The sequence below is a fragment of the Hippoglossus stenolepis genome, chromosome 17 (assembly GCF_022539355.2).
Source record: "Hippoglossus stenolepis isolate QCI-W04-F060 chromosome 17, HSTE1.2, whole genome shotgun sequence".
NCBI classification, from domain to species: Eukaryota; Metazoa; Chordata; class Actinopteri; order Pleuronectiformes; family Pleuronectidae; genus Hippoglossus; species Hippoglossus stenolepis.
The window spans coordinates 8,570,918-8,584,548 of record NC_061499.1 but is presented as its reverse complement, the minus strand read 5'-3'; the positions used below and the strand labels follow the sequence as shown (position 1 = coordinate 8,584,548).

The 13,631-nt window shown below is 41.9% G+C and overlaps 1 protein-coding gene across 1 annotated transcript in view; it reads right to left on the bottom strand.

Moving 5' to 3' along the window:
- Window positions 1-13,631, bottom strand: part of csmd3b (CUB and Sushi multiple domains 3b) — a 318,096-nt gene that overhangs the window by 182,321 nt on the left and 122,144 nt on the right. Inside the window, exon 4 of the mRNA XM_047344329.1 lies at window positions 8,395-8,592. Within this exon, the coding sequence (XP_047200285.1) occupies window positions 8,395-8,592 (198 nt within the window). The remainder of the gene's footprint in view (window positions 1-8,394; window positions 8,593-13,631) is intronic.

The window sequence follows — 13,631 nt, the reverse complement described above, 5'->3', positions numbered from 1 at the left end:
TTACTCACTGTCCTCCTCCTTTCAGGTTGGTTTAAAACACGTCTGAATGTGTCAGATTATGCAGGGCTTAAACTCACGGCTAAAATACTGAGGATGGAGAATAATGAATCTTGGTGCAAACAGCCCACACACTGATAGTCCCGTTGTGAGCGGTGGGTGCCGTAGCTCACGAGGGAGCTTTCATAATGAATTAAATTCCTTACTTTCCTACGAGACAGTGACATTTGAAATGGCGCTGAGTCACACTAATTGCATATTTAGGACAGGGAGGAAAACTATTCTAAGTTTTCAGAGTTCCCGAGTAGCGGCGCCCCCCGATCGGTTACAACTTGAGTAACTCGCTGAGCGGAAACTCAAAGTGTTTTGACACTGGATGCGAAACAAATTTTAAATTTCGCTTCATTCATGCAAATGTAACTAGTGGAGTGATCTGGAGTCTCTTGTATTTACCACAAACAGAGGATGCTGCAGGAGAGCACATCCTGTATTAGCCTGGAGGGAGCTCAAAATTGGTGACTCCAGTTTCCTGACACATTTTTCTATGGTTTACCACATATTATTTTTGTAATAGGTGATTACATGAATGCATTGGTGATGCAGTGGTTAGCTCTCCATCACAGTGCAGGAAGTTTCTTGGTGTGAATCCCAATCTCTATAAACAGAGTCATGTTGTGAATATGCAGAATCTGTAGGTGAAGGTTTCAGGATGCATTGGTTATCTACTTTTTTAAGTAATCTGTATTCGCAAGCAGCTAATAGAGATGAGCCTCAATGGAGTCTGGGTAATAATCACCTACAAAAAGTATCATTTTTTGTATTTTGTGTGGAGAAACGTTCAGCTCTTGCAATAAAAGAAGAAAGTCAGACTGCAAACAGAGTCTTTACCAGAATATTTGCTGTCAACACCAGGAGCCCCAAAATATCCAATGGGCTCCGAGATTGTTTTAATGTTTGCAGAGGCCTTTCTGTGAGAAGTCTGCATGTTCTCCCGTGTCAGACGTCAGTTGTATTCAGGAAGTCCGGCTTCATCCCAGTTTCCAGACACATCCAGATTGGGATTAGGTGAATTTGAGACTCCTAATTGACAGTAGGTGTGAAGGTCATGGTGAATTATTGTTTGTCTTTGTACAACGAACTAGCCACCTGTCATTTACCCCGCCTCTTACCCAAAGGCAGCTGGGATTGGTTACACCCCCACAACCATTAAAGGAAAAGAGATATGGATAACAAATGTTTATGAGGGGACTTCTTGGGATGAAAGGACAATTTTGGTTGAAAATTAGTAAAGTTCATCTCATTTGGGATGAGTTGGTCCTGTATTGTACACATGCTGTACACGCTCACTCTAGAATTACCTTCACATTTTATCTGAATCCACCAGAGGTTATATAAGGACACATCAGGCTGGAGCTGTGTCCTTTTGTTTGGGACATGCGACTGCAGTGTTATCGCTCACAACCGAATAAAAAAGGAAAAAGCCACATGTTCTCTGATCACACTGCAGCAGAATTAGCACTATGAGCTCGATCAATAATATGCATACCCCTGTGCACACACACACACACAGAAACATGCACCTTAGCATCAGCAGCCTAAATCTCATTATGCTGACTGCACACATCCACACACACACACACTTACAAACAAACAACTACACACACTGATTTCATTTCCGTTCCTCAGCCAGTCTAATTTCGAGTTTTGTCAGAGCACATTATTACTTTTTCAATTCCAACAATAACCCCCTACTTCCTCTCTGTCTAGCTCTTCCAGCTCGCTCCACCCCCCACTATTGTTCCCTTTTGTGTCACCCATTTCTCCCTTTCACTGGGCGCAGATCTCTCTCTCTCTCTCTCTCTCTCTCCTCTCTCTCTCTCTCTCTCTCCCTCTCCAAATGGTCTTATTATGACTGGGAGATACTGCACAGGGTAGAAATTGTGTTTATGTAGATATTAATGTGTATTAATGCACCTGTGCCTACGCAAACGTGCAGAGGATCAGTCGCAGCTTCTCTTCACTTCCCACAGTTCAACTCTCTTGCACCATAGACACATACACATATCATTCAGTGATGTTCTGTCTCAGTTTGTCTTGCTCTCTTTCACTCAGACCACCCCACGCACTCACACACACACACACACACACACACACACACACACACACACACACACACACACACACACACACACACACACACACACATTCACCCTAACTCATGAATATTCAAGCATACTCTGTATCTCTGGGATCATGATGAAATTTTCTCAGGGCCAACTACGCCTGTGTGTGTTTGTGTGAATATGGATGTCTTGAATGCTGAGGGATATTTCTGTCCTATAAATAATTCTGCACCAACTGACGCCACATTACAAACACACAAACAAACAGATGCAGCCACAATCCCAAACAGAGGTCCCCTTCATAAAACACTGTACGCATATACATTATATTCCTTTATGCAGCAGGCATTAGTGTGACAAACTGTAGCCGTGCAGTATGTTGTTTTCCATTATGTTTTGCCCATGGTAGTATATAATGCTGTTGGGGTATAATAAAAGTGTGCTGAAACAGCACCCTTCCAATACTGATTCAAATGGTGTTTGTGAGATTGGTTCAGCTGCTGCTGCATTTACACATGACAAGTCAAGTAAAGTTTATTTATATACATCACATATAGGGACTCAGTGGAGGTGTACGCTCACAACCAATGCCGGTTCCCAACACACATTCAAATACCTCTGATTTACTAAATATCTTCTAAAGTTTTGCTTTTGATACGTTCAACATCAACCTTTTGTTTTGACGATTATTCCCAACAGCAACAGCTTCACTACAACAACAAAGGCTGGCCGTAGATATATACGTCATAGACCGTGTATACAAGTAAAGACTCCAGGTCCAGAAAGTGAAGCCAAAGCAGAACTGCATGAAACCTGTATTCTCTCCAAAGGCCATCAGAGGGCGACACAACCGGTCGCACAAAGAAGCTAGTTTCTGAAGTCTATTGGAAAATGGCCCTATACTTGTCACCTTATTTTTAACGCCAGTAAACTTTTTCATCAAGGTTATGGTCTAAATCATTTGTTTCAAGACTTTGTGAATACAGCATGATGCTTATTTTTTTTATATACGGTCTAATTTAAAGGAAAATACACAGTAAAGCTTGATATGCGTCCGGACATGAATACTGCGTGATTGACAGCAAGTATCATCCAATAGGTGCAAGTCGCAGGTGGAGGTGGGGCGTGTCCCCCAGCTCTAAGTCAGGCATCAACCCCTGCTCCTCCAAATATGGTTGCTTCTCTCAAAAATCCATGATGGCTCCAACCAAAATGCCAAAGTTGAGGCTTCAGCGCTGCTGCGGCTGCCCTGCTGGACAACATTATCTACCATTATCATCTATCAAAGCCAACAACAATTAGGTATGATTAGTGCTATTATTAGAGCCTATTTAAAGCTGACATGCAGTGTTCATCTGTTTTTCTCTATATTTTTTTTCCAAATTAGTTAATTACAGGAAGCTAGGGGGAAGCTATTTGACATGAAATTGATGGTAGCTTAATCATGGTAGTCAAACTTAATGATGTTTAGCCACTTAGCACCCAGGCTGTACATACATATGATAGATATGCTGTGTGTAGAAGATGATGCTTCGCTTTGAGCCTTGGCAATGACGTTGATGTTGAGCCGACGCACTGTCGCTAATTTTAACAAGTCAATTCAAGGCTATTGCAATTAAGCAACCCGCTGCCCATATGATCAAGGTACAACATTTAATTATTTCAGTCCATCAGCCACAGAGAACAGCAACACATTAGAGTATATTAAATTGAGGTCAAGGTAACAAATTGTGATTTTCAAAGTGTGCTCAGGTGAATACTTGTTCCTTTATCCATTTTTGGGATGTATACAGATGTATGAGAGGTTAGCTACATAGTTTCTAAAGCAGAATGGATTAATGTTGTACACAAAGACACAAACTGAGTTCTGGCAGACTGCAATAATAGCAGTGGGACTTATATCAGATTACCCATTGTAAAATGATGTCTATCTCAGAAAATTGAATCACCATTAGGGGACTTGCATGGCATTATATGTTCCTAGTGATGGCAGTCTTCTTTTTCCTCTATGCCTGTTATAAAACAATCTAATTAGCAATGTGATTGCACAGAGGTGGCAACGATACTCCAGCATAGAAAATAACAATTAACATTAAACCAAATATACTGTACGAAGTGAACAGTCAGGTAAGAGCATCTCTTCAGTGGAATCCAGCACCGTGTGGTATTAGGTTCCATTATATAGCCAGGTGAATTCTAGTTTGCAGTTTGTTCCTGCACTAAGTCTCATAATGGCTGCAAATGAAAGGCAGTGAATTATGAAACCATAACATTCATATTTACACCTAAGGGGCAATTTTAATTTCCTGGCCCCACTGGACTAAGTGTCTGTTTGAGAGAAACCCAAAGAAATGTGTATATTTCTTTTTTCAGTTTGAATACCTATTAACCACAATGTGCATGTGTTGTATAATGTATCGCTCAAAGTCACAAAAAATGGTGGTATATTGATTTCACCTGTAAAGTGTTTGGTTATAAAGCTAAGAGGTGAATTTGAATAGAGTTGAAAGGAGCAGCATTACCATTCACCTTATTTATCACTGAGCAAGTTTTCCATTCTTTTCTTTTCCATTCATGCTGAATTAAAGATAATTAATGCGTTTAAGCACAGCGTAGACAGTGTTTCATGTTTACATTTATAGAATTGTAAGAATAAAGGGGCCAAATCCCACAGAGAAAGGAGGGAAGGGCACGTTCACGTCAGTATTGCTAAAAGCACTGAATTTCAAGTCATTTGATTGCATGGCTGAATAATTGATAGAAAGCTATTACTGCTGGTATGAACGCCGCTAGGTGCCACCACCCCCCTCCTCACACCCCACAACCCAACTATTCCAGGGGGTGTGAAAAGTTGTGTATGTGTGGGTTTCTGAGTCAGCGCCAACGTATTAGTAGCTTAGCTCCTCTCAGCCACACTGACAGAGTGACAGAGACGTTGCTAATCCAGCACTGACAAGTTGCCATTTGCCCCCACTTCTCTTTTCTTCCCCCACCTTCCTCCCCTGGACCCACATTTACAGTTAACTGCAAAGTGAGATATCTTGTGCAACAATTCAGCACATTGTTGCACTGATTACACTGGTTTTAGTTGAGTGGAAAAGTTTCTAGCAAAACATGCTACGAACTCTTGGGGGCCCATCCGTTATCCTTTGATTCAAAGCTAATTTTAACTGTCTATTCTGCATTTTAGTTCCATCGTGTTATGTCAGAAATTTTAACTCTTTTTCTTCAATACTACAAAAATAAAAGATAAAAATGAGAATCTACTACTACTAATTGATGACTGGTATCAATGCAACCCACACTCGGTCATAGCACTAATTCACTGGATTTCTATATGATGCCGGGAATCTGCTAAAGTTGCGTCTTTGTTCCTACAGTGTGCAAATCCTCTGCATTCAACTTGTGAGAGAGACATTAGCAGATGTATGAAATGGAATCCACCAAGGTTAGATGTTGAACACCAGCCCTATAATAGCAACTCCTCTCCAAGGTAATGAGCTGGAGTGATTCAGAACAGTCAACATAAAGATGTCATGACAGCGCAGCAGATCGCAATGATGTGAATTAGTTGCTTCATTTAGTGAGGACTGCTCTTTATGTTTTCTTTAATGGCTTCCTTAAATAATCTTTACATATAATGTGTAAATAACAATCCCTGGAGCTGTTTTTATAGTTGTGTAAGTGAGTATAGATTAAGTCTTAACTAACGGGGGTTCACTTTCCAATGCTCTGTTGTCTGTTTCCTACAGAACTGTTCCATGTGACCACTTTGCAGATCTTTTCATTGCCTACTGCACTTGGCGGAGACAGATTTATTCTGGTGGACCAGGTGTTGCCTCAGCACATTGCCAAGTTTGAAAAATACGGGGATATACACAGGATACACAACTTTGTACAGCTTCAGTTATCTATCACAACTTTATCAATCACAACTTTGTATAGCTTCATTGATTGATCTTTAAATCTGTATCTATATTTGGCTTCAATACTATGCCTTGCTTAGTTCGGGTGATTTCATCTCACTGCAGTGAACTTATTCTTGACACATTATCTATCTATCTATCTATCTATCTATCTATCTATCTATCTATCTATCTATCTATCTATCTATATATATATATATATATATATATATATATATATATATATCTTTTTATTGTTTTGGTAAAAATCTCTGCAAATAAGTCCAGCAACATATTAATTGACAGTCAGGATATAGCTTTGTTTAGTTGGTCATGTGGAATTTTTGTGGAACATTTTACCTGATGATCTGATTTTGTTCTGTCTTGTAGTTTTTGGAATGAAAATTGCACAGTCCAGGAATGTGAAGCTGTAGTTTTGTATCTCATTCATAGTGATACTGCATCTAGTTTCCACAGTTCATTTCCAAGCTACTACTATGAAGTTTTCAACCAGATGTGTTAGAGTGCACGGCCTAGATTGCACACACATTCATTATTCATTACACATGAATATCAGTGTGAATATATCCAGTGTGTGTCCTTGAACTGTGTTGAAAGACTCCCCCATTTCATTGCTGTTGACTGGGGCTCACAGCTCGTACAGCAGCTTCCCACAGGTTTGATGCTCATATCCTGTCCTGCTTCTTTGCTTCCAGTAATTGTAAACAATTATCCCCCTGTCTTTAATTGCAGTCGTAGGTGGTATCTTTCTTGTTCATCACTTGTGCTTGCATCACTAAGGAGTGCACATGCCATGAACGGATTCCCAGTTCAAAACCGTGAATCCACCCCCTCACTCCGGGGAGGGTGGTGCTGTTTGGGGCCCCTTCTGAGAAGTGTAAGTGCCTTCCCTCCCGAGTGTTAAGGGATGTTGCTCTTCTGGATGACTGAGTCTGGGTTGCTGATCAGATCTACAACTGGGATGCATTCAGGTGGAGCGGCAAAGTTCAGTCCCTTAACGAAATCACAGTCTCTGCCTGGGTGAGTTCAGGTCGCTGATGTCACTTGCAGTCACATGAGTCATTGGAGGAACATAAAGGGATGTGTAAAGAGTCATTGATTGAGCAGCTCTCACAACAGGAGGTGCATCCACAACTCAAAACCAGTGGATGTTTTTAAAATGTCGTATTGGAGAAACGTATTGACATTTTAGATTCCCAGCACACACTGGGGTGGTTTGCTGCAGAGTGTGAAGCAGAGCAGGGATGAGAACCAGCATCTCAGAGTCTGCTGGACAACCGTGGACAACTCCCTCCGGTTAAAAGCACCAACTGGATCGTTAGAGTAAATAAGCTCAACCTCGTGCCAACATCAAATCAAGAAAGCCACAAAGGGAATCCATGACAATGAAGTAGACATATTAATAAATAGTAAATATACCTTCAAAATGCCTTAAATATATAAACTTAATGTACCTGCCTGATATATGTTCAGCTCCCCTTAACAGTCACTGGTTTACTTTCGTTTTCTGTGTACCCAAGCTCACTCAAAACAAGGTTTAACAAATGGGCACCATTGGGATTCAACCATATGGACTGGCAAAGTAATACAATGATCAATCAGCAGTTGAGGGCTGCAAAGATGATGAGTGTGAATCTCAGTAGGGATGGTTGTACAAGCAGAACTCTGCACAGCGGGGGGGTTATTCACACAAAGTCAATGAAAGGATCGGCGAGGGACAATGGAGCTTTGATGTAATCATCATTTAAAATGGTTAAAATTATACATTCAACGTGACGTAATCTCTATATTAGTTATTGTTGAGGAAAAAATGATCCACTATATCTATGCATCCACCGACAATATGTGTGGGGTGACCTACAAAAAATGACTAAAATATTCTTCAGAATATGTAATGTAGTGTGACATAGCACCATGTGCACAAATATCTACACCTACACCAGAATCCCAAAATAAACAACAGCATATGTTTTACTACACAATCACACTCGGTATTCGCTGCCGTCCTACACACACCTTTCATAATGAAATGTATAATAAAAAGAGCAAATCAGCAAAACCCAAAATACACACCAGCGCTCCAGGATTGCCTTCCTCGTTCCCTGTCACACACACAAATGCATGCACAGTCTGTCTGTCTTTCTGTCTCTCTCACAGACACACAAACATAAATTATATGAAGGGTTTTTCTTTATATATCATCCCGGGAAAGCATAATTTGGATGCGAGTATATATAAAACATTGAAGAGTCGAATGCTTGTTTTCCTTTTGAGACGTGGTTCAAATCAGCGGTGAGAAGAAAACCCTTCATATCCAGTCGTACACATACGGGTTTAGTTGTCTTTACCTCGACATATCGGAGCAGGAAAGTCCCAGACGGCCGTGTTCCCGGCGTTGGTGATGCAGGAGAGCGTGGCGTGGCCGTCCAAGACATAACCAGGGACACAGTTGTACCGCACACGGTCCCCAACAGCGAAACGTCCACCACCACTCAGCACTGCTTTGGGTGGGACACCTGGGTTTCCACAGGATGTACTGTGAAGTTCTGGAGAGAAGGAGAGAGAAAGAGAAACCGACATGGATTTAGTTTTTTAAAAAATTTTTTTACAGTTTCTGTTTTGGAATTAATTGTTCTATGCAATTCCTCCAGCTCATCTGTCTCAACCCCCGGCTCTTGCACAGTGATGTGTCTAATCCAGAGATTGCTCTGGAGCCTCATTCCACACACTGCAAAACACGGTTTCATGGTCCGAATCATCCTGTGACATACAGTCAACTCTATTGGTTGTTTTACATTTTTTACACCAGGCAAAGATACGGCCAGATCCGTACGCCAGGTCATTTCTTTTTTTTTTCTCTTTATAAAACATTATGCCAAGAGTGATGGATCCATTTTGACTGCAATCCCAGTGACGCAGACTAAAGTCACACAGAGCGAGAGAGGAAATGTAAAAGTGTTTTATAGTTAATCACATTACTCTTTCTAGATACATTTACAGTTCTGTGCCTAAGACATAGGGTGTGTACAACTGTGCATAAACTGTAAACCTCTGCATACACAACCACACAGACAGCGAGAGAGGCAGAGGGACAGAGAGAGAGGGGGGTGTGGGGAGATAAGAGGTATTACAAGCCATAAACCAGGAAGTAGATGGGAGAACAGGGACCAACTCTGGTCTTATTGTTTGAACTTGATTGATACAACTATGAAACTGTTGAGACATATAGGGGTTTGGGGAGAAGGGGAATAGACGGACGGGGGTTGAGGGGGAGGGACGCACAGGAAAAGGAGGGGAGGGTAAAGAACAGCGAGAGGCAGAGGAGGTCCGACGAGACAAATGGAACTATGAAACTACTCAGATGGAGGGACCGAGGAAGGGCGGAAAAGAGAGAGTTGAAGTGGGAGAGAAGGGAAGGAGTCAAAAGAAGCAGGAGGAGTATAAAGTCAGTGTGCTCCCAAACGAGAGGCGGAGACGGGGAAGCACTTTTCTTAAACTGTCACCAGAAACTCTGGGTTTTACTCCTATAGGCTACATCCACATTACTGCGTTTTCACCTCAGTACCTGGACTGACGGTGTTGATTCTGTGGACACTCTGCATTTCTCAGTGAACTCACACAAACACAGTCCTCCAGTTTCTCTTTGGCTAACTCCTTATTATTAGCATCCATCGAGGCCCACAACACCAAAGATTGCAGATCATTTAAAAATAGATACAAAAACCCAGAACAGACAGAACTCAATATCAGAAATAACTTTCCCTCTAAATGACTCTTTTTGCAGTAAAAAAAACAACAGCACAGGGCATCTAATGGGCTTTAATTGGTTCTGACAAAGTTTAAAGGTGTTTTTTAAGAGGCTCCATTAAATTGCCCCGCTCACAGAGCATGGGCAGCACATGCGAGAGAGGAAAATCGTTTAGCTAAAGACATTTAATAGCCCCCCCTCATAACCCTCTCCCTCCTTATCTCCACACAGTTGGAGAAAACACACACATGGACACTTGCACACACACACACACACACACACACACACACACACACACACACACACACACACACACACACACACACAAATCTAACTAGGGTCATCCATCATAGTGATGACCCCTCCCCCTCCGTGCTGGGATTCTGTCTGGATGTCAGGTTGGCCTAATGCTGCAACCTATCGATTTCACCAGTGTGGCCCTACTCAGTGTCAGGATGTTTGGTGTTCAGTGTCCTATCAGACACACATTTACTTTCACACACTCAGTACATACACACACGTGTGGCTGGTGATGTATTAAAAATGGGGGAGAAAACTTGGAAAGATAAACACAAAAAAATGGTTGTGGGTTTTTAACATTTTCCCTCAGAAAAAAATGTAATTTGAAAACTTTTCCTGCATTTGTACACAAACTAGCCTCTTGGATTAAGTTGAGAAAGACGACATTATTAAGATTGCGGGTGCTATGAAAACCAAGAATCGGCATTAAATGATAAATATTAGAAGAATGGCTATTTCATATTAAAACTTCTATTTGTAAAAGAAAAACAACTTCGTGGAAAATGGCAGCAGGTGGCAGGTAACTTTGTCACCTTCAAGGTTAAACAAGGGAAAGCAATTTATATAAATTAAATGGCCTTACAGTGAATCACAATATGATCTGGATAATTAAACCTTGTTACACAAAGTTAAATGTGAGGGATGGTGTTATTCCCACAAGGTGTCTTCAAAGTGCAACAACCGCAACAAAGTACAAACAGTTTAGAGGAAGAGAATAACCTCGCAAGAACTATGGGATTCCAGAGCTACCTGTTCTCATAACATCACATGCTGGTGCAGTTGTTACCCAAGAACGATTAATCCAAACTTCAAAGGCGGAATCATTTTAAGCGACATGATTTCGAATCAAGGAGCGTTTTTTACTGCACGACTCAGAAGGTGACTTTAGCTCCGACTTAAAAAGGGCCACTCTATTTGAGGAGCAGACCTTAGTGTGAGACCGGCCCCTCGGAGAACACTTGTGCCTCTCATTTACCCCGTCTGAGAAAACGAGAGATTAATCATAATAATGAAAGCACGGCGCAGAGCAGCTGGATGAAAGGAGAGATCATTACACAGAAAGACACACATCCTCCTCATATGTTAAAAAAGAGAATTTGTCCCAAACTGTGACGAAAAATGAAATTACAACAAAGTCGTCTTTACGTTTAAAAGTCACCTTTTAACAATTTAACATGATTGTTTAATTCATTTCGTTTGGTAACTGAACCAACTCAAAGGATTTTCCAAAAGCTCGGCTACTTACTTCAATAAATAGTAATTATTAAATACAGATACTAAAAATGTAATTATTTGATTGCGGAAACAAAAAGTGGGTCAGCGAACCCTGTGAATGAATGATGGGGGAGCATTTGCTCCACTTGCTCAGGTACCAGTCAGTCGGTGGTTCAAGGTGACACACATGCCAGGACTAAACCTCTTACAGGGGATTATGTCTGGATTATTTGTCTACCGCACAACTCCTGGTTGCATCTTGATTTATTTTGTACTATATCGAATGAAGCCCAGACTCCCAACAATCAACAGAACAAAACATATCCTAGGCTAATGACGATATGCAAAATCAAAGTAGGGTCCTACAATGAGCAATCAAAGAGCTAGATGTGTCATCATGTTGTGAACAAGTGTTTAATGGTCTGTATTTATAGCTTTTCTAGTCTTGATAACCACTCAAAGTGCTTTATGGAACAGTTTCGGCTCTGAATGGAGGAGCCAGGGATCAAACCGACGGCCTTCTGCTAGTGGCTGACCCACTCCAGCCTCGGCCCTGAGCCACAGCCGCCCACAAAGAAGCAGAGGAACACTTTTAAAGCTTTCGGTTGTGAGACACAGTGAAGGCAGCCAAGAAATCGCATATCACTTTCAAGCATAGTGTCGAATAAAATAAAAAACAAAGATATGATCTGCGGCAGAATTTATTTTCAAGACAGAATAATTAACCAACAAACAGGACCCTTAAAAAGTGCAGGATTACTGCTGCCAACACATGTGACCTCTCCGCCGTTTAATTTCTACCGAGTGTCTTCCATCGCATTTTCATTCTACCTATCTCTGTTCTATCAACTTAATCTTTTCCATAACGCTCATAAAGCCTCATTTCCCCTTTAGTATCTCTCTGCCCTTCTTTTATTCATCTGTTTCTTCTTTATTTTTCACATCTCTGATTCCCACATCCCCTGTTTTGCAACGCCCCCCCCCCCCGCCCTCTCCCCTCAACGCCTCCGTCTGTCACACTCCACCCATCCCCTCCCTCCAGTTCCCTCGCTCCCACCTCCTCAACTAAAAAACTTTGATGGTGTGCCAGCTCCTTGCCTCCCCTGTTCCATCCGTACCTCTATATCACCCCTCCTGTGCATCCCTTCATCCCTCCGTTCGTTCTCTGCCTTGTTTATTGTGAACATCGCATAGTTTCATTACACTAGTTTATTCAGTAGCCAGCGGCAACACCACACTCATTTTCATGGTTTATTGCCGCCTGCCCTTTCTTATTTATTCTCTCTTACCCTCACTTCTTCCTCCTCTCCGCTCTCCCTTTATCTATCCATCTCTGCTTCTCTTTCCCATCTCTGTCTCTCCCTGGTTTACCATAACCATGATTTCAGTCTCAGTTGCTTCATTACAAGCTGCTGCTTTTATGGGCCATCTGTAGAACTATCTGCATTTGTCACAAACACGCACAGACAAAAACACACATAAGGGCACACAAAGGCCCGAGTGCAGAGCAGACGCAGGCAAACAGCTATACGCGCTCCATCCTGCACACACCCACACACAGACGCGCACAGGCTTTTATTTCTCCCTAGATAAGCAATCACAGTGGAGTCCAGGTACGGGGGAGCGTGAGACGGCGAGGGGAAGAAGTGAGGAGGCAGAAAAGAACTGAGTCGTGGGTAAAAAGCGAGAGCAAGGCGCTCGAAACGGGAGAGAACGCTGCCATGCTTTAAGAGTTTTAAGTGAGACGGATGACGCCGGGGACGGGAGGATTGGAGATGGGGAGCGAAGGACGGGGGAAGACGGAGAGAGCGAGACAGAGGAGAAGACAAAAATGAGAAAGGGAGGCAAAGACAGAGAGGGATGATTCGACGAGTTTGGGGGGGGGGATTTTTACACCTCTGTCAGCAGGAACTTTTATAAAAGATGAAGTGAGTTTTATACCAGAACAGATGCTGAATGCTGGGAAATAAAAGCACGGGATTTGTTACAAAAATCCACTATTTACATCTGAAAAATGACTTTTTCAGTTTCTCTTCCCCGAACGCTTCCCCCAAAAAGATGTGAGGTTTATAAGAGCTGTAACAGCGCGGAGGTCTGTAACAAACTGATATGTGTTCCGGAGCACTTAGATCTATAAAAGGTTTCACGGGGCTGTCAACTTCAGAGTCAGCTGCTTGTCACTTTGATTTATTCAACACTTTGACCAACTCTTTTTATAGACTTGTGAAGAACTCGTGTCATAAAACACTTTTTAAGCCCGTTAAGTTAATGGAACTTTACGGTGTGAGTTGTATATCATATTTGTGGGCGTGTGGCCTCCCC